Genomic DNA, 20,378 nt, shown 5'->3' with positions numbered 1-20,378 from the left:
AATCTAACCTCTAACACTTAATACATGTGTGACCTTGGGCAAGCCACCTGTCTAGACCTTAGTCTACTCATTTAAAAAAAAAAAAGGAGAGGATTGAATTAGATGGTGAGTTTCTCCTGGACTCTCCATTTTGTGGAGGGGCCAAGGCTGGCCTTCATTCCCCTCCTGGCCCTATTTCTGGCCTGTGGATTTCAAAACCATGCCCCTGCAGTCCTCAGACACTTACTAGCTATATGACCCCGGGCGAGTCACTTAATCTTGTTTGTCTCAGTTTCCTCATCTGTAAATATGAGCTGGAGAAGGAAATAGCAAACAATTCCAGTATCTTTGTCAAGAAAATCCCAAATGGGGTCAAGAAGAATCAGACACCATTGAAAAACAACAACGACTGACTCCAGAGACAGTGATTTTTTTTTCTTTTCATTTTACTACTATGTCTTCTAGATACTTGAATCAGGTACATCAAGTAGGAGGACAGATATGATGAAAAAGGTCTGAACTATTTAGGATACTTGCTATGTGGAGAGATGGGGATGGAAGAATGTGAGGGTTATGAAGAATAGAATCAAGAAGCTTTGGCAAGTGATTGGATATAAGGGATGAGGAAAAGGGAAGAATTGAGGATGATTTGGTGGTTGCAAATCTGGGTGACTGAAAACATTTTGGCACCTTTAACAGAAATCTGAAAGTTAAAGGGAACAGCAGGTTTAGAGAAGGAGTAAGTTAAGGAATCCTATATTCCCCAAGTTGAGTTTCAGATTTTCCTGGCTCATAAAGGTGGAGCTGTCCAGAAGATAATTGGTGATGGGCTTCTGGAGTTTAAGAGAGAATTTTTTCCTAAACACTGTAATGATTGGAATGACGCCACCTACTGGAGACTTGCTGTGGGAAAGCTCCACCATGAGGAAAATGCCTCAGAGGCATTGTGGCTTTTCCTTGGCGTCAGGAAATGACGTTTGCTCAAGGCTACCAGCCAATCAACTTGAGGAGCCTCCTATGGTCTGGGAGGAGACAGGAAGGAGGAAAGGGAGCCTGCGCAGAGAGCGCTGGGGTTTTTTGGCTTCCTGACTTGATGGTGGTGGCGGCAGAGGACTTCACAGGAAATTTGAGGAAAGATAGGAATGCCAGGCTGTTGGAATTCTGTTCTCAATCTTTTTCTTTTTATTTTCCAATAAACCCTTAAAAACCTAAACTCGTTTTATCAGTGATTTTTAGTCAGTTTCCCCCAAAACTGGGGGAACAGATTAGAATCCACATTTAGAATCTTAAATTACACAACCTTATCTTCTGGATCTGCCTAATAGAAGTAGTTATTTTGTGCAAACTCTAAATCAATCTCCTAAAGGAAAGACTGTAAATTTGAGGGGGCAGGAATAGTCTTGTTTCATCTTTGAGTCATTTAAAAAATATTGAATAAAGTGCCTATCATCTGTCAGGTACCATACTAAGTTCTAGGTGTATAAAAACAAAAAATGAAAGTTTCTGCCCTCAAGGAACTTGTATTCAACTGGAAGGAAGGGGGGGGTACAATATGTATACTCATAAATAATGTATGTCATATGTTAGAAGGGGGATTTGGGGTATATAGTTCCTTAGATGGCATAGTGAATAGAGTGCTAGGCCTGGAGTCTAGAAGACCCGAATTCAAAACTAGCCTCAGCTACATCTTGGCTATGTGACCCTGAGCAATTAATTTCTGCCTCAGTTTCTTCAACTGTAAAATGGGGATATTAGTAGTATGTATCTCCCAGGGTTGTTGTGAGGATCAAATGAGATAATAATTGTAAAAGCACTTAACACGGTGCCTGACACATAGTAAGCCTTATATAAATGTTAACTATTCTCATTAGGTATAGGAAACTGAGGGTGTCAGCATGAAAGATTGTAGAAAAGCTCACATCAAAGGCATATCAGGTAGGTGGGAAACCTAGCAAAGCCAGTATTAGGAAGTAGGGAATGGAGATAGAATATTGAATTATTAGGATAATGGAATGAAACTAGAAAGGAAGATTGAGGGAGCTGCAATGTTTTAATGGAAAGAACACTGTATCCGTAGTTATATGATCTAGGCTCTAGCTCAGTCTTTGCCATTTATTGATTCTAGTGGCTTTGAACACATCATTTAACTCCTCTGAACGTCAGTTTCTTAATCTGACATGAAGACAATAATAAGGCTGTTATGAAGATAAAGCATGATAAATATCATAAATATAAATAGCTTTGTAAACTATGACACTGTATATACTAAACATGTTAAAATAGGGTCTCTGTGACCCTGGGTAAGTCACTTAACCCTCATTGCCCTGCAAAAAATAAAATAAAATAAAATAAAATAAAATAAAATAGGGTGATTCTACAGAGAAAGTGGTTTGGGGCTACATTGGTTATGTGAAACATATTATAAGCTGAGATTTTTTTTTAAGTGGGGGGGAAAGGGAAGGCAGGAGGCAGTTTCAGTGCTTTAGCACTGAGCCCAATCTATTCACTTTGATGTCTTCATCCTCATAAAATTCTTTGATTCTATCATAATGACATTCTCCTTTCCAGAATCAAGACTGGAGGAAAGTCTCTATAGCTTCTATTTATAAAGAGGACAATTGATAGGATTGGGAGAAGGTTGTTCTTTAAAAGATATTATCTAAGAAAGAGTTATTTTTCTAAAAGTTATTTTCTATTTCTAGGCCAACAGCTGAAGACTTAGATGCTGAGAATGTTTGAATATATAAAGTCTTAAATTAAATTAGGTTTGTTCTATCTATCTATCTATCTATCTATCTATCTATCTATCTATCTATCTATCTATCTATCTATCTATCTATCTTCCTATCTACCTATCTGTTCATCTATCTAACAGCTATGGAGTTTCTCATAGCTTTGGCTTCTTTTTCTCTATCTCCCGCCTGTTTTGTTTTTTTTTTTTCAGTTTGAAAGGTGAATATGTACTAACTATTCTATGAATCATGAAAACCACACACACACAAACAAGGTTTGCCCTTCCTCTCCTCCCTACCACACCCTTTGTCCTGGGTGGGGGAAAAGTACAAATTGCAGTCTGTTTTGTACTGCTTCTTGAATTGGGACTCTACATTAAATGCATTTATCATGATAATTTAACAATCCTTAGGAATTATCTTCAGTAGCTTTTGCTGGGTTTGGATAATGCAAAGAACCAGATTTTTTTTTTCTCCTTTAATATAAATGGAGACTGGAGTATACAGTAGCAATGTGTTAATCTGACAAATTACAAATAGACATTACATTTTCAAACTACATCTACTGATTCATTTCAGAGAAACATAAATTCTATTTTGGGATAGAGTGGAAGAAGGGAGAGGTAATTCCTTTCCAATTCCTAAATATATGAATCTAAGAGGAAAAAAAGTAGATATTCAATTTTGTCACTCTAGATTTGCAAGACTAATTTGAATTTTGTGACTGTCAGCAGATAAGTACCAGATTCAAGGCCATCTCAAAGTCTCTATGCCAGATAACGTTGATTTTTTACTGTTTATTTCATTTGGCAGGGTTACCGGCATTTTCAGAAGTTTTGTTGCGAAATCTTTTGCCACTAAAGAAAGGGTGTGTGTGTGGGGAGTGGTCTAATCTGTCGTGCGGTGGATTTATAGAATTTAGAACCTGGCGGGAATTTAGAGACTCATCACTCAACCTCCTTCCACTCTACCGGTTCCTCAGATCTAGAAAGGATTAACCTGGAAAAAAGGAGTAACTTGCTCCAGGCCTCGCAGAAAGTAGAGCAGATCCGTGAGGTTTTTCCCAAGTCTTCTGACTTCAGTCTCATTCTACTTCATTATGGTTTTAGAAAGCTGACTGTTTCCTAACTGAAGGCCGCGCTATTGCTTTACTCTGCTACTGCAATTCGCGGAAAATTCCTCAATCGGAAACGGAAGTTTCTCCAGACTTAAGCGGAGACCGCTTGGATTTTTAGACGCTACTTTTGGAGAAACCAAAACCAAAACTCTTTAATTCTTTTCCTCCCGTCCTCATTTACCGGGAATCTTAATATAGTTTAGACTTTTATTGTCAAGTATGAGTGTGTAAAGGGGCACAGGTCTCTGGGATTTAATAGAGGACGCTGATTTTCGCCCCCAAAAGGCAGCCATGTTCTGAGTTAGTTCCCTCGCAGTCTGGCAGTTCTTAAGTACAATTAAATGCCCCGGCATCTCTGACGTCTGTCCCCGGGTCCCAGGGATGCACTGCAGGAAATCCTCCCGGTCAGTTCAAGGGCCCGGGAAAGCGCGCGCGGCCCCGCCCCGGACAGCTCTCGAATCTCCCGCGCTACTCTTCCAACCAATGGCAGAAAGAAGGGGTGGGTTTACCCAGCCCCAGCGCCAATGAGAAGACGAAGCACAGGTTCTTCCTCCGTTGTTGATTGGTCTGCGGGAAAATATGGCGCCAAGCTCGAATGGGATATAAGGCCGGTCAGAGGAGCGCGCAGGTCGCTTTGAATGCTCTGACCTGTCAGGAGAACGTCTGTCCAAGCTGCTCCGGGCCAGCTCGTCTTCTGCTTCTTCCTCGCGCTTCACCCGTCCGCCCTCCAGCCGCCGCCATGCAGTCCTCCCGCGCCCCACTCTCCACAGTCACCGACCCGCAGCAACTTCGCCTTTCTCCTCTCAAGGCGCTCAAGCTTACAGACAAGGAGAACACGGTGGGTGGGGTGTGTGTGTGTGTGTGTGTGTGTGTGTGTGTGTGTGTGTGTGTGTGTGTGTCAGGCTTAATAAACATTTATTGAATGAATGAAGTGTGTGTATGACAAAGAGAGGCCAGGATGGTGTGGGGGTGGGGTGGGGTGTTAGGCTTAATAAACGTGTATTGAATTGTGTGTATGACAAAGAGAAGCCAGGGTGTGTGTGCGTGCGTGCGCGTGCGTGCGTGCCTCTGCAAAAAGTCAGGCATGCCCGGGAGGGCCCGGCCTTGGGAAGGGAAAGTGAGAGAGCCGCAGAGGCCGGAGGTCGGGGCAGGGGCGGATACCCCACCCGTGACCTCTCGCTCACGGGGTACGCCTGTGCCTCCTCCTTTTCCAGCCTCCTTCCCTGAATAGCACCCGGGTCCTGGCCAGTAAGACGGCGAGAAAGATTTTCCAGGAGCCCTCGGAGCCGGTGAGTTGTCCTTGGCTGCTGGGAAGGGGAGGTGAAGGTGGGGGTGGGGGTGGGGGTGGGGGACAGAAGAAGTTCAGTATCTAGTGCGGGGTGTAGGGTAAGGAGAAACCCAAGCCGGTGGAATTTGGTATTGGCGCCAAATGCCTCTTTGTCTCCGAGCAGCTGTTCCCTGGTTACCCAATCCCTGCTCCCCTCTCCGCCCCACCTCCTTATTTTCCCCGCCTCTTCTCCTCACTCTCTCTTTTCCCGCCTTCATTCCCCACCTCTGTTCTGCCATTCACACATTCGTCCCTTCCCTCTTCCTTACTTCCCCCACCCTCTCCTCTCCTTCCTATGGAAGCTGTTCCATGAGACTTTTTTGTTGTTCCCCTTTTATGTAGGTAAAAGCACTTAATGGGTCAGCCTTGCCCAGCAAGGAAGACGAACCACTCCTAAAAGAGAATCCCAGGCGCTTTGTCATCTTCCCCATTCAGTACCATGACATCTGGCAAATGTATAAGAAAGCAGAGGCCTCCTTCTGGACAGCTGAGGAGGTGAGACTGTCCCAGAGCTTGCAGGATCCAGTTGTCAGGATTGTAGGGAAATCTTTTAAACTTTTAACTTGCATTTCAGTAACCCTTTATTAGGAAAAGGATCTCTTCAACTACATTTTTAGAAGTGGAGACTTGTATTCATCTTATGCCATTATAATTTTGAGATTTTTTCCCATTTAATTGTTGTAGATTTCTTTAGGGCAGGCATGATCTTATTTAAATTTCTGAGCATGGCACTAAAGCCCTTTGTTGAATTTTATTGTGATACTGTAAAGGACTGGGATTGAGGCAGGAAGACTGGGTGGGGCTCCAGACCTGTCTCTAAAAAACTAGCTGTGTCACGTCAAGCAAGTCACTTAGTAACCCATTAACCAAACGACAAGGGAGAAGCACTGATCTTGATCTTTGGAGGGTGATTCCATACTGCCAGGCCCCTACATTGAAATCATCACAAGTCTGGTCTTGCTCCCTGCCTGCTAGTTATATAATGTACTGTCTTAGGGACTGAAGATACAAATATTAAAAGCTGGTATAGTTTGGTCCTCAGAATTTGCAAACTAATAGAAGATTTTCTCAAGTGAATGGGTATTAGGCACTATAACTGATATGTCTGAGGAGAAAAAAGAAATATTACAGACTTACCTAAGGGAAACTTAAGTTCCTTTTGTACTGAAACTAAACTTTTGTGCTTCAGGTGGATCTCTCTAAGGATATTCAGCACTGGGAAGCACTGAAACCTGAGGAGAAATACTTCATATCTCATGTGTTAGCTTTCTTTGCAGCAAGTGATGGCATAGTAAATGAAAATTTGGTAAGTTTATGGGAAACATGTAGTTTCTTAGCTTAAAGAAATAATAACCACAGAAGACAGGCCTTTTCAGTTTTGAGCACATTATCCTAATTTCCTTATAAAGCAGAAACACAGGTAGTCTTCATTCAGAAAATCAATATTTTTCACATATAATCTGTAAGCATTTTGGCCAACTGTTTTAGGTAGGGTTAGGCTTTAACACTGACTCCAAAATAAGAGCCCTGGAATCTCATTTGGTTTTAGGACTCATTGCTAAGTAGCTGGAAGTCAAACACTCATTATTATCTAACTAGCTGGGTAGGTTGGAGCCAACTGAGTATTTAATCTTGATGTTTGTCCATTAGGTGGAGCGGTTTAGCCAAGAAGTGCAGATAACTGAAGCTCGCTGTTTCTATGGTTTCCAAATTGCTATGGAAAACATACATTCTGAAATGTATAGTCTCCTTATTGACACTTATATTAAGGACCCCAAAGAAAGGTTGGTATTTGCTAGCTCTATCTATGTATTTGATTTTTAGGCCTGTATTTAAATTTCTGGTTGAACATAAGGATTTTAATATTTTAAACTGGAATGAGCAAATGCTCAGGAATCAATAATATATGTGAGAGTTCATAAAAGATTCCACATTATGAGAGAGCAAAAGGTCAAATATGTTTCTTTTCCTTCTATGTATTTGCTTTTATTAGATGTCTGTTTAAAAAGAGACCAACTCATTATCTTTTCAAGATTAAAGGGATCTTAAAGAAAATCTAGCCGATGAAGAATAGTAGTCCAACTTTCTCATTTTACAGATAAAACTGAGAGGGGAATAATTTCTCTAAGGTAACACCTAGCTAGTGGTAGAGCTGAGAAGTCTCCTGATTACTAGTTCAATCATTTCTTCAACAAATAAATTAATATTAAAGACTAGCTACTGTAGGGGAGGAAAAAAAAATGAATAGTATGTGGTTTCTATCCACAGGGGATATATAATCAGTAGGGATGATCAGATACATATATATACATATATCATATGCTGACTTAAATTATACAGTAAAGTGCTTAATAGGAGCTAAAAAAAAACCCAACCCAAACCCCAAGACTTTCTGATGAGCAAGCAGGGAAGGTAGCAATTAAAACTGGATTTTAAAGGTAGGGTATATGGAGATGCAGGAAGAATAAAGACATGGGATTGAGAAAACAAAGTATCCTTTGGATATATAGAGTAGAATATATTAAGTAAGGATCAAGCAATTGAGCACCTTTAATGGCATCAAAAAGTTTAAACTTAGATCTTCCTAAATACTAGAGAATCTGAGGGGTCTGGGGAAGGAGGTTGAATTAGACTAAGGAAAAGATTAAGGGATAAGAGGGCTAATAAGGTAGCAGTTCAAAAAACTTTCATATGTTATTTTAGATCCCCACAAGACCTATGAAATTGGCTGGGTAAATGTCAGATACTTACCTAACTCTGGGCAAGTCATTTAACCTCTGTCTGCTTCGGAGTTGCCTACTATGTGCCAGGCACTAAGTACTTTATAAATAATATCTTATAGGATTGTTTGTTGTAAGGACAAAATGATAAAGTATTTGTAAAGCACTTTACAAACCTTAAAGTACTATATAAATGCTAGCTATTACTCTTATCATTTTAGCATATTAAGGCTTACACTATAATTTCTGAGGTGTCGATGTCTGTTCCTCTTCATTGACGTTTGTAATTTGAAGATGACTAATTCCTGATGTGCAAATTTCTTAGGGAATTTCTCTTCAATGCCATTGAAACACTACCTTGTGTTAAAAAGAAAGCTGACTGGGCATTGCGATGGATTGGGGACAAAGAAGCAACATATGGTAAATATATTTAGGGAACTTACTAAGATAATTATATATAGCATTTTACAGTTTATAAACTCTCCTACAGGAGAATTTTAAAAAAACAATACTGTATGTGAAATAGGTAATTCCAATATAATGTAATTCTCATAGTTCTGATACCTTTTTAAAAATGGAAAAACAGGCATACAATGTTTTTTGAGTAGTATCTGAGCTAGAATTTCTTACCTGCCAAGCACAGTGCCCAGTTCATTATGCTAAGTCATGTTAGTGGTTTATTTGTCTCCCAAGAAGAAACATCTGTTGCTATAGTAGGGGTCTTGTCCTTTGGCAGCTAGACTTCCTATCATTCTTAGCTGCATGGAAATGTGATGTGTGTAGCTGTAGGAAATGAAAGGAAGGCTTTGTTAGTTATCACTATTTTTAGATTTGCATAAAAACTTATTTGTCTTAATTTTGATGTACTGGTTTGTTATCTTGATTACATAGCTCTTCCTAAAATGTAGATGTTCCTCAAGATTCTTAAGATCTTCATTTCATTGCAATGGACAAAGGACCTTTTTAAAAAATCTTGTGTTTGAGATTTAGAAATATTAGATGCTAATAGAAAGTTTGATTTGCCTTTTTTTTAACAGGTGAACGTGTTGTAGCTTTTGCAGCTGTTGAAGGAATCTTCTTTTCTGGTTCTTTTGCATCCATATTCTGGCTCAAGAAAAGAGGTTTAATGCCTGGATTAACCTTTTCCAATGAACTTATTAGTAGAGATGAGGTAAATGTATAAATAAACTATGGACAATTCAATGTGTATCTATAACTCTTATCAGGCTAACTAAATCAAAGTTATCCACGTGGCTTAAGTTCTTGAGGAGTTGTAGGAGCATAGATTTAGAGCTTAAGGGGATAGCAGACCATCATCCACTCCATCCCCTCTTATTCTGTAGAGGCCAAGGGAGGTTGTGACTTGCTCAGGATCACATAAATAGGAAGCATTAGATGTGGGATTTGAAACCAGGTCCTCTGATACCTCTTTCTACCATACCACTCTGCCTCCCTTCAGTAATATCTTTTACTTTGCATGAGTGAATATAATGTCATATAATACTAGTGAGTTCAGACTTTTTGTAATAATTACCCAGTCAAAGCACTGTTCTCTATATTGACACTAATGGTACAGTGTATATTGTTGGTGAGGAAAGAAAGGGTTGGGTTAGGTGTTTTTTTTTTTTTTAACATTATAAAGCAGTGGTCATTCTGGTTAGAAGCCACTGGCCCAATAAATGCAGCTGCTTAAATTCGGATTACAGTTATAATGCTCAATAGAGTGCCTTACTCATAGTAGGCACTTAATAGATACTAGCTGAATTGAATGGACTGAGGTTACAGTGTGACTTTTACTGTTTCCTCCTGCTAACCCAATTTCCTGACTAAAGAACTTTGAACTTGATTCCTACTATTCTGTAAATTCTTTATTTTCTTTTCAGTGTCATTGAAATTGTTAAAGAAGGTTTGATTGCTTCTGCTATCTCTAATGAGTGCATTTAGATTGATTTGACAGTGGTAGAATATGGTGATTATGTTTTGGGTAGCTTTTTCAATGCAACACAGCTCTGACCTAAGTCCATGAGAAATAGATTCTCTATGTGAACTTTGAGTGAGGTCAAGGTGTGTTGTTTTGATTTAACTCTTAAAATTGGATAACTTATTTAGGCAGTTAAGAATAGAGCTCTGGGAGCTAATAAATCTGTCTTAACTCTTTCATTTTGATTAGTATATAAGAAATATGACAAATCTTACTCCCCTTAAAAGTGCTATCTTCATATTTAGTAAATGAGTGAAGCATTAAGTTATGAAGCCTTAGATCAGTTTTCTAGACCTTGAAGATAAACTTGAGCTTCTGAGTGATGCAGTTATTTACCTTCTAGAATGGGCAGTTAAAAGGCATTTCTGGTACTGATATTAGTAGCTCCCAAAATATTTCTTATCATTGAAGGATCTGTAATAAGATGGATACTGTTACCCTGGGGAAGTCATTTAATTTCTCATTGTCCTTAGGCAACTTTTGAAAATCACAAAAAATAGGGGCATCTAGGTGGCGCAGTGGATTCAGGAGGACCTGAGTTCAAATCCAGTGTCAGACACTTGACACTTACTAGCTGTGTGACCCTGGGCAAGTCACTTCACCCTCATTACTCACCCCCCCCCCCAAATCACAAAAATCAGAACTTACAGATCTGCAATGGTGGAGGGAGTTTCCTACACCAATAAACTTAGATCTAGAACAAAAAAAAGATAGAGTGCGTGTATACATACACACACAATCACTGAAATCAGAGAGCCTTGGCCCAAATCCTTGCTCTGCCATTGAAAATTACCTTAAGCAAGTGACAGTCATTTGCCCTTTGAGTACAGGTAACAGTGGAAAAGAGCACTGGATTTGTCAGAGGACTAAAGTCCAAATTCTAGCTCTTCCACTTATAACTTATGACCTCAAACAAGTTATTTCTGTGCCTCAGTTTCCTAACAACAAGCAAGCATTTATTAAGTGCCTACTATGTGCCAGGCACTGTGCACTTGAAAATGCACAAAGAAAGGCCTCCCTCCCCACCCCCACCCCCACCCCCACCCCCAGCTAGTCCCTGCTATTAAGGAATTTACAATCCAAGAGGGGAATGGCTTATGTTTTCTAAGGTCTCTGAGTTTATGATATGTGATCCTATAAACCTATGGCTTTGATTATTCTGAAATTATGATATTTAATGATATTTAGCTCTAGCATCACTGTAAGACTTGATGTTCAAAAAATGTCAGGAAAAAGCTTGGTCATTGAAAGGTCATCACAAAAAAAAGAGGTCATCACAATTTTCCCAAATGCAGCCAACTTTCCCTTATTCAGTTCTAGATCTGGTTTATTATCTTTAACATCTGTCCACAATATATGTGCTTATGGCCCAGCGCTATGTGCTGTCCATCCAAGTGTAAGTCATTAGCCCACAGGCATTCTTTATGCACTTGTTTTTTCCTCTGTGGATAGTTAGACTGAAAATCAGTTTTAAACTAGTATTTGTTGCCCTTAGCTGCTAAAGCTCTGTTTAAAAGGGAGATGAGGTGTGTTGGCTGAAGCAATTTCTAGTTTTTATTATAAGTCATATTCTAATTTGGTACTGATTTAATTATTTAATCCAAAAAAAATAATTGAATAAAGACAATTTAGAAATGACACCCATATTAGTAGCTACTTGTTTCCTGTCAAGAGAAATTTCACTGTTATGAAAATAAACTTGGATGTGCACATGTCCAGTGAGTGCTCCCTGATTCTCTCAAAGTAAATATAGGTTTGATGCTTTTGGTCTATCAAGCCTTGATATCTTGATCCTGAGGCATTTTTCACCATCCTCTTCTATGTCCATATTTTCATTGAAGTCATTGAGGACTGAGCTATATGGTGTTTAATTTGAGATGGCCTTATCAAATCCAGTTTTATTTTTGTGAACTATAAAGGTTTTTTGTAGAATTTCCCTACCTCCTGATTCTCTACATCAGCTGTTGCAGCTTCCCTAATCTTAGTTCATTTAAAGTGAAACTATCTGTTATAGTTCACTTCTCCCAGTGATATTTCTACTTGTTTGGTGAACTAGAATCTCACTAAGTACCTACTAATAGTTAATGTTAGTGCATAGCCTAGAAACTGTTTCTTAGCAGCCTTTTATTCCATTCTACCGTAGCTTCTGCTAAAGCAGAAGGGAACCATGGGGGAACTGAGTCACTTTATTTTGACTTGTTTTATTTGGCCAAAGACTTAATATATTAATGATGAGCCTCTGTAGAATTAGCTGGGTTGATCATCTGAAGGTAGACAGTATGTCATGAGACCTGTACTCAAAACCTTTCTAGTGTGATGTAGACTTTTCCAAAACTTGTACCTACCAGAGAGCCTACCCAGAGATAAGTCCATGCCCTGGGGAGGTAACAAAGTAGTCTTCTGTGGAAATGTCCCTTACTAGAGTAAGAGTAAGAGTAAGAGTACTCTACTAGAGTAGAACAAAGGCAATAAAGTAACTGTTTGACAGAAAATTATGTTGTCTTAATGATTACTTTATGAGTATCCCTTTAAATATTATAGGGTTTACACTGTGATTTTGCCTGCTTAATGTTCAAACACCTGGTACACAAGCCTTCAGAGGAAAAAGTAAAAGAAATTATCATCAATGCTGTTAGAATAGAACAGGTAGGTAATATAACCAATTTCTCACTTTTGTCTCAAAATGTAAATCATTTTTAGGTTGTAGCTCTTAAAAAAACTCAACTTTTTTTTTCTTTTTTCTCTATAGGAGTTCTTGACTGAAGCATTGCCTGTAAAGTTGATCGGAATGAATTGCACTTTAATGAAGCAGTACATTGAATTTGTAGCAGACAGACTTATGTTGGAACTAGGTTTTAGCAAGGTACGGTATTTTAAATGGCTTTTGTCATAGTGCTAAATACAGTACACAAGGAAGATTCGTTTGGATTAATGTTGATTTGAACTTTGTATTTTTCAGATTTTTAGAGCAGAAAATCCATTTGATTTTATGGAGAATATCTCATTGGAAGGGAAAACTAACTTCTTTGAGAAGAGAGTAGGAGAATATCAGAGAATGGGAGTGATGTCAAGTCCAACTGAGAATTCTTTTACCTTGGATGCGGACTTCTAGATGAACTGAAGACATGCTATTATTTAGCTGGGTTTTTTTTCCACCGAGAAAATCAGTTACTTTTAATGCTACACGGTGAAATGACTGTACTAAGAAATGTCCATTATTGGCATTTGAGACTGTTGTGTAGCTACCTCAGAAAAATCTTATTTAACATTTGCAAGTGGTGTTGCCTTAGGATGTGGTGGTACTTGACATAAGCTACTCGGATTTTTGTGAAAGATCTGAAAATGAAAGTGTTAATGCTTTTGCAAGAAGACTGATCTTAGATGGCTTTCTGTAGCTTGGATGTCTTAGCCATTTTGGCTTTAGAATGGGGAGACCCCTTAAGCTAGTTTAATGCAACAGATTAAACCCTTGGTTTCTAGGCAGATCCAGCCATAATTGGAAAAATGGCAGCCTCACCGCTTGCTGCAAAGCAGGTTTTAAAAGTTTACTTTATTCTTTTTTAGTTTGTACATAAAGCTGGCACTTTACATAAAAATAAACAAAACCACATTTGTACTATTGAAAGGTGTAAATCTGAGTAACTAGATCGTCATTGTTTCATGTTTACTACTACATAAAGGATCTGATTTTTACCTGTGGCTGTTCTCCATAATGGAAGATTGTAACCTTTCTGTGGGAGTCACTGGCTGCAAAAATCATTGCCCTATGTATGACCAATGGGCTGAAGAGCCTTTAAGAACTTAGCCAAGTTCTTGGAAAATAGAGAATTGACTGTATGTATGCCTTCCTAACTTTGTAACATGCTACAATGTATTCCTCTGTTATATACTTCAAGAACCCAGGATCTTCCTATTCCCTAATTAGGCATCTAATGAGGATTTACCAGAGGATGCCACTTCTAGTAGGATAAAATGAGAAGTTAGATCTGAAATTTTGTTGGTACAGGACACTCAAAAATGAGGAAATTCTTTCCTGGAAACTGATGTAAGTCCAATTGCCTTCTTTTTATTTTAGTGTTAGAGTTGCCTAGTTAGTTACCAATTTTATAAAATGAAGATTCAATATCAGATTAAAAAGGTGTTGAGTGGGGGCAGCTAAGTGGCCCAGTGGATAAAGCACTGGCCTTGGATTCAGGAGGACCTGAGCCTCAGACACTTGACACTTACTAGCTGTGTGACCCTGGGCAAGTCACTTAACCCTCATTTTTCTGCAAAAACAAAACCCCAAAAGAGTGTTGTGACTAAGACTTTGGCATTGTAAATTTTGGAGCTAAAAGGGACCTAGGTAACAAGTGAGGAGATGAATGTCCAGATACAAATTGAGCCCGAGATAATACTGTACCTTAACACAAAATTTAGGCCTTATTTTCCTTAGTAAACTCAAAGATATATTTAATTAATTGACTACTAAAAAAGTGAAGAATTAAAATATTTAGGCTGTTAAGTGATGGAACCTAAAATGATATTGCTACATTTGGATATTTTCTTGCATTGGAAATGACAAGGTGAGGGCATTTACAATGTGTCATCTAAGAATCTGGGTAGTAGTTTTAAATTTGTGGGCATGAAAAAGTTAGGGTCTTTGTAACAGGCTTATTTCAAAACCTTTTAAGTGTACAGGGTTGGATAGCAGATGTAACTGCTCTTAAGTGTAGCTTGCCAGCATAAGTGAGGGGAGTAAGTGTTATACAAGGAGTGACTAGGATATGGTTTGGTATCTTGTTTGGCAAGGTGGACCTGAACCAGGTAAATCATATCTATTTCTAGTGTATCACTCCTTTGGCCAAATAGTTGGAATGGATGCTAGAGATGGATACATGTTGGTAAGGGAAGAAATCCTTGGTATACTCTGCCCCAAGGAAAAAGAGGTTGTGGCTGTCCAAAAGGACAGTCATCTTCCCCCCTCATCCTCAGGGAGATGAGAGGGCAGTAACCTTACAGGTGAAGAGAAGTGAGCAAGTGCCCTGAGGACCAGGGGACCTGGGTTTGCTGAATCGTTAAGCCACAAGTGGCTAGGGTAATAGTAATAACTGGCATTTCTTTAGTACTTTGAGAACATTACCTACCCTGGAGGTAAGTACTATTCTCCCTATTATACAGATGAGGAAACAGATACAGAGATTAAATGATTTGCCCAGAATCACAGCAAGAAGTGGATGGGGGGGGGCGGGATTTGAATTCTGGTCTTCCTGGCTCCTGGTCCTTTTTTCTAACTAGTGTCACTAGCTGTCTAGGCTCAGTTCTCCATGAGCTCTGCTTCCTTCCCCCTCATATATTAGGAGATCTTGCCTCTAAATCAAGATTCTTTGTCAACTGGTCCTGCCCAGGTTTTAGCAAAGTTGATTACATGTTGTATGTCATTTGCTATTAATGTCTTTAGGGACAGAGACAGTCCCAGCCCTTTTCATTTGTGGCTCTTTCTTTAAGGGGATTGTGATGAACTGAGTTTAGGAAATACTAAGTCATTTTCCAAATGGGAGATTACATTCAATAGTCACATTTATAACCATAAGTAGTAACTAGTAGGAATGTTTACATTCTTTATACAAAGAATGCAAGATTTAAAAGAATCTAAGCATCTAGGCATGACAATTATAAATCTACATTGGTTTTCTTTATTTTTAATGCAAAACCTTTATTGGTACTGAAACTTGCTTGTACAGAAATCTGTTGATTAAAATGCTAGGTTATTCGATTAAATCTGAAATACTAGGGCCTTTGACTATCTCCCTCAACTTCTAGACATTCTTAGTCTACAAATTCTTTCCATATTTGCAGTCGTGCTTGAGTTATTTTAGGTACTATTTTTGTGGCAGTGATGTAAACAAATGAAAGCATGAATGGTGGATTTTGGATGTTTCCCTCTGCTTCTGTTTCATTCCAAATACACTGTGCTGGGAAACGGCCTTTCTATGTGATCCTAGATAAGTGTAGATACTTCTGAGCTCAAATATTTTCTCCTACTTTGATCCTGTTAAAACCTTAAATATATCGTGTCCTATTCCATCAGATGGACTTTGTAAGTGAAAATGAGCCTAGGGGCAGCTAGGTGGCTCAGTGGATAAAGTACTGGCCCTCAGTTCTCAGATACACTAGCTGTGTGACTCTGGGCAAGTCACTTAACCCTCATTGCCCCTCACCAAAAAAAAAAAAAAAAGCCCTTACCAACATTTAAAGAGGCAGCTATGGGGCGCAGTGTATAGAGCACTGGCCCTGAAGTCAGGAGGACCTGAGTTCAAACCCAGCTTCAGACACTAACTCTGTGACCTTGGTCAAGTCACTTAACCCTGTCCTCACCTGTAAAATGACCTTTAGAAGGAAATAGCAAACCACTCCACTATCTGCCAAGAAAACACTGAGAGTTGGACACAATTGAAATAATGAAAACTGACATTTAAAGTTTTTCTGACGTTGTAGAAGAGAGACCCAACAGTTACAAAGACATGGTACCTTCATTCTTCCTGTCCCACTAAATTTATATTGTCATACATGGGATTTAGAACTGGAAGGCACTCTAGAATAAGCACCTAATCCAAGCCTCTATACCAAAAAGACTTATAGTCAAGGAATTGAACCCCAGAGAAGGGAAAGTAATTTGTTTAGATTACATAGTAAGTAACAGAGCTGGGCATTGAGCTCAAAATTCCAAATCCAGTGTTAATGATCAGTATGGTTTAATATATAAACCTTCCCCTGTAACCCTGAAAAATTTAGGGTGCTTCCTGGGTTAGTGGCCTGGGCTTTTAATTTCAGGCTAAACTCCCATTTCTATGGAACTTTTAAGGGTTTATTAAAGCTCTGACAGCACAATAATAACCCAGCGAAGTCAACAGTCCAAAGAATTCCCACTTTACAGACTTGAAGTGACTTGTCTAAGATTATAAAACTCTAATAAAGAACAATTGGTGTGGAAAGTCCTAGATTTGAAGCACGAAGACCTAGCTTTTGCTTTTAAGCCCTGCCATTTACTGGATGTGATCTGGGACAAGCTACTTCCCTTCTGTCAGATAAAGAGGGGGTTTGACTGAGTGGACGCCAAGGTCCCTTCAAAACAGTAAATATTCCTTGAGTGTATTGATTGGTGTTTCTATCTTTGCATAAGTCCTGAGCTTGGGTCATTTTGTGAAAAGGAAAGAGATTTCTGAAGGAATATGCACAATGGGGTCAGAAGGAAAAACAATTCTCTTCCAGGAAACTGCTTTTTAGCAAAGACTGATTGGGCACCTTGAAAAGTTGCTTCAGCCAAAGAGATTTCATCGTATCTGAACTTTCTTAGCCATACAAATTGGAAAGCAAAGATCCCTGTGGCTGTGGCTGAAAGCATTCTTTTTTTCTTTTTTTAGTGAGGCAATTGGGGTTAAGTGACTTGCCCAGGGTCACACATCTAGTAAGTGTTAAGTGTCTGAGGCTGGATTTGAACTCAGGTACTCCTGACTCCAGAGCCAGTGCTCTATCCACTGCTCCACCTAGCTGCCCCTGCACCAATTTGAAAGGGGATTTCGTACTAGATTCCATTGAGGGGCAGAGAGGCCTGTTGGAAGAGAAGCCCTAAATAGGAACAACCTAATCACTCTCAAGCTTTAAAAAATCTTGCTTTGAGCAATTTGCCATATGAAGTAGAAAGGGAGCCTGTTCTTTGGTTATCAGCAGTTGGTATAATATTCAGACAGAAAAGGAAATAAAAATACAGGACCTTTGGGTTTTCCTCAAGATTCTTGAAATAATGATGGTAAATTGTGCATGGTTTAGGATAATAGATTTAGAACTGGAAGGGACCTTAATGGATGTGCAGTCCAACTCATTATCCTTTTTACAGATGAAACACTGTGACCTTCCTATGGACACACAGCTAATAAGTGTCAAAGGTGGTATTGTGAACCAAGGTCTTCCTGACTCCAGGTCCAGCACACTCTCCACTAAGACACTTTGTCTCCAAAACTGCCAACAGTGGGGGGCAACACAATAGCATGTGGTGAGTTGCACCGGATTGTGGCCCTATAGCCTTCAGGATCTGGAAGAGTCTGGTTTTTTGGTCAAAGTCTCTTGGCTGCTATTTGGGACCTGCATGTTAACACAATTTTAAGTGTTAACATGTTTGTGGAGGGAGAATCTTTAAAATATTAAACAGTGAGTGATAATTGATTTTTTTTTTTTTTGCGGGGCAATGGGGGTTAAGTGACTTGCCCAGGGTCACACAGCTAGTAAGTGTCAAGTGTCTGAGGCCGAACTTGAACTCAGGTCCTTCCTGACTCCAGGGCCAGTGCTCTATCCACTCTGCCACCTAGCTGCCTCTGATAATTGATTTTTGTTTCCCTAGCAAATGTTCTTTGGGTGGGATAAAATTAATGAACTTGCTTACTCTTAAAAAAAAAAGTTTTGTTAAATGCACACGAGCCTTTTTCAGGGCCAAGTATTCAGGTGGAATAGAGAACTGTTTAGTTTTCATTAGTAAAAAAGGTGGCTATTTATTAAGTGTCTGGGTGGTATCACAGAAGGATCCCTAAGTCAGGTCTCAGAAGATCTGAGTTATATGTAGAGCAATGACACTAACTGGATAATTACAAATATCTCTAAAGATTGGGACCTTGTGGGTCCTCACAACTCCTTACTAAAATGGAGATGATAATATTTGTTTTCCCTATTACACTGGGGTTTGCAGTGAGGAAGGTGCTTTGTAAACTTGAAATTACATTAGAATTGCGAGTGATTCCTGGATCTTTTCCACTTTTTGCATCTATCCTTAAAAACTGAGTTTGCTGTTAACAATCATGTTAACCCTACCTGTGGAACCCCAGTTGCTGCCATAGTCTCTTTCCTGTATCAACAGGGCCTGTCAAGAGATTGTGCGTCTTGTCACCAACTACCTTCTCCCTGGGGAATGTGAATAATGTACAGTGTCAGTGCAAAAGGTCAGGAAGCCTTGCTATCTTTTTCCTTTCTGATAAGGCATCCCTTGTTGCCTGGCTGCTCTGGCAGGACTCACAAGGTCTTGACATCAGGGTGGGGTGGTGTTGGTTGCTCGGTCTGTCCAACTCCCAAAGCAGAGGGCTGTTTTTGATTCCTTGGTGACATGCCCCCCATGAAAGCCACTTTGAAAAACTGATTTCTATTCATGTCTAACACTGAAGCATTCAGATTTACTTCTTCTGTCATGTTCAAACTGGATAAAATACGCCATGGTACCAAGCTTTAGAATTCTTGTCATTTGCCAAAGGGCTCCCCTGGGGAAGCCAGTTTTTGTGTGCTGTGGGGCTCCTTTGGCCACTGGATGGACTCTGTTCATTGACTTCTACTCTCACCTCAGGCAATCAATCAGGCATCTAGTCAGGAATATAGCCAGTGCCTAATAGGTTATGTTCACTATTTTGATCCTCACAGGAGTCTGTCTTGTGCAGTATTTAGGGCAGGGATTTTTATTCCATTTTTACAAATGAGGAAACTGAAACTGATTGAAGTAATTTTCAGTTCCAGTTTCCTCAGGAGCTTTTATATATGCCAGGCAGTGGGGTGAGTACTGGCAATACAAACATGAAAATGAAAAGAGTCCCTGTCTTCAAAGATCTTACACTCGTAACAGGGATGGGGGAGAGACAACGCATATAAGTAGATAGAAGGTACCTTAAGTGAGGAAGACACTGCCAACTTGGGAGGAGGGAGGAAGACCAGGAAAGACTTTCTGTGGAAATTGGTGCTGGACTTGAATCTTTTGGGGGGATGCAAGGAAAGGAGGTAATTGGGGTTAAGTGACTTGCCTGGAGTCACACAGATAGTAAGCCTCTGAGGTCAAATTTGAACTTAAGCTCTCCTCACTTCAGGGCTGATATTCTATCCACTGAGCCACCTACCTGCCCCTTCAACTGACTTTTTTTGTTTGTTTTGGTTTTTTTGTGGGTCAATGAGGGTGAAGTGACTTGCCCAAGGTCACACAGCTAGTAAGTGTCAAGTGTCTAAGGCTGGATTTGAACTGAGGTCCTCCTGAATCCAGGGCTGGTGCTTTATCCACTGCACCACCTAACTGCCCCTCAACTGACTTTTGAAGGAAGCCCGGGGTTCTAAGGGTTAGAGGTAAGAAGGGAGAGCTTTCTAGATATGGGAGCAGCCAATGCAAAGGTATGGAGATGGAGAATTTGTGTGAGGAACAAGTGGGCCTATGTAGTTGTATCCTTGAATATTTGGAAGAGAATAATGCGCAAGAAAATTGGAAAGATAGAAAGGAGTCAGGTTGTAAAGATATTTAAATGCCACACAGAGGGCTTTATCCTTGATCCTGGAAGTAGAATTTAAGTTGGAGAGGAGGGGAAGGGGGTCATATGGTCAGATCTACACTTTAGGAAAATCCCTTTGGTGCTATATGGATGATGTATTGAATTGGGGAAAGACTTGAGGTAGGGACACCAATTAGGATTTTACAATAGTCTGAGATGTGATGAGGACCTGAACTAGGGTGGTGTGTGAGTAGAGA

At 39.7% G+C, this 20,378-nt stretch overlaps 1 protein-coding gene across 1 annotated transcript; it reads left to right on the top strand.

Annotated features, from left to right (window-relative positions):
• The first annotated feature begins 4,465 nt into the window (after nt 1-4,465).
• RRM2 (ribonucleotide reductase regulatory subunit M2) lies at nt 4,466-13,679 on the top strand. The gene is made up of 10 exons (XM_043986046.1): nt 4,466-4,666; nt 5,043-5,117; nt 5,498-5,650; nt 6,345-6,461; nt 6,806-6,939; nt 8,201-8,295; nt 8,913-9,046; nt 12,398-12,502; nt 12,606-12,719; nt 12,816-13,679. Exons 1-10 carry the CDS (start codon nt 4,568-4,570, stop codon nt 12,966-12,968), a joined length of 1,179 nt encoding a protein of 392 aa, XP_043841981.1. The 5' UTR covers nt 4,466-4,567; the 3' UTR covers nt 12,969-13,679.
• The last annotated feature ends 6,699 nt before the right edge of the window (nt 13,680-20,378 follow it).

The sequence above is a fragment of the Dromiciops gliroides genome, chromosome 2 (genome assembly GCF_019393635.1).
Source record: "Dromiciops gliroides isolate mDroGli1 chromosome 2, mDroGli1.pri, whole genome shotgun sequence".
NCBI lineage: Eukaryota > Metazoa > Chordata > Mammalia > Microbiotheria > Microbiotheriidae > Dromiciops > Dromiciops gliroides.
This window is presented reverse-complemented; position numbering and strand designations above follow the sequence as displayed.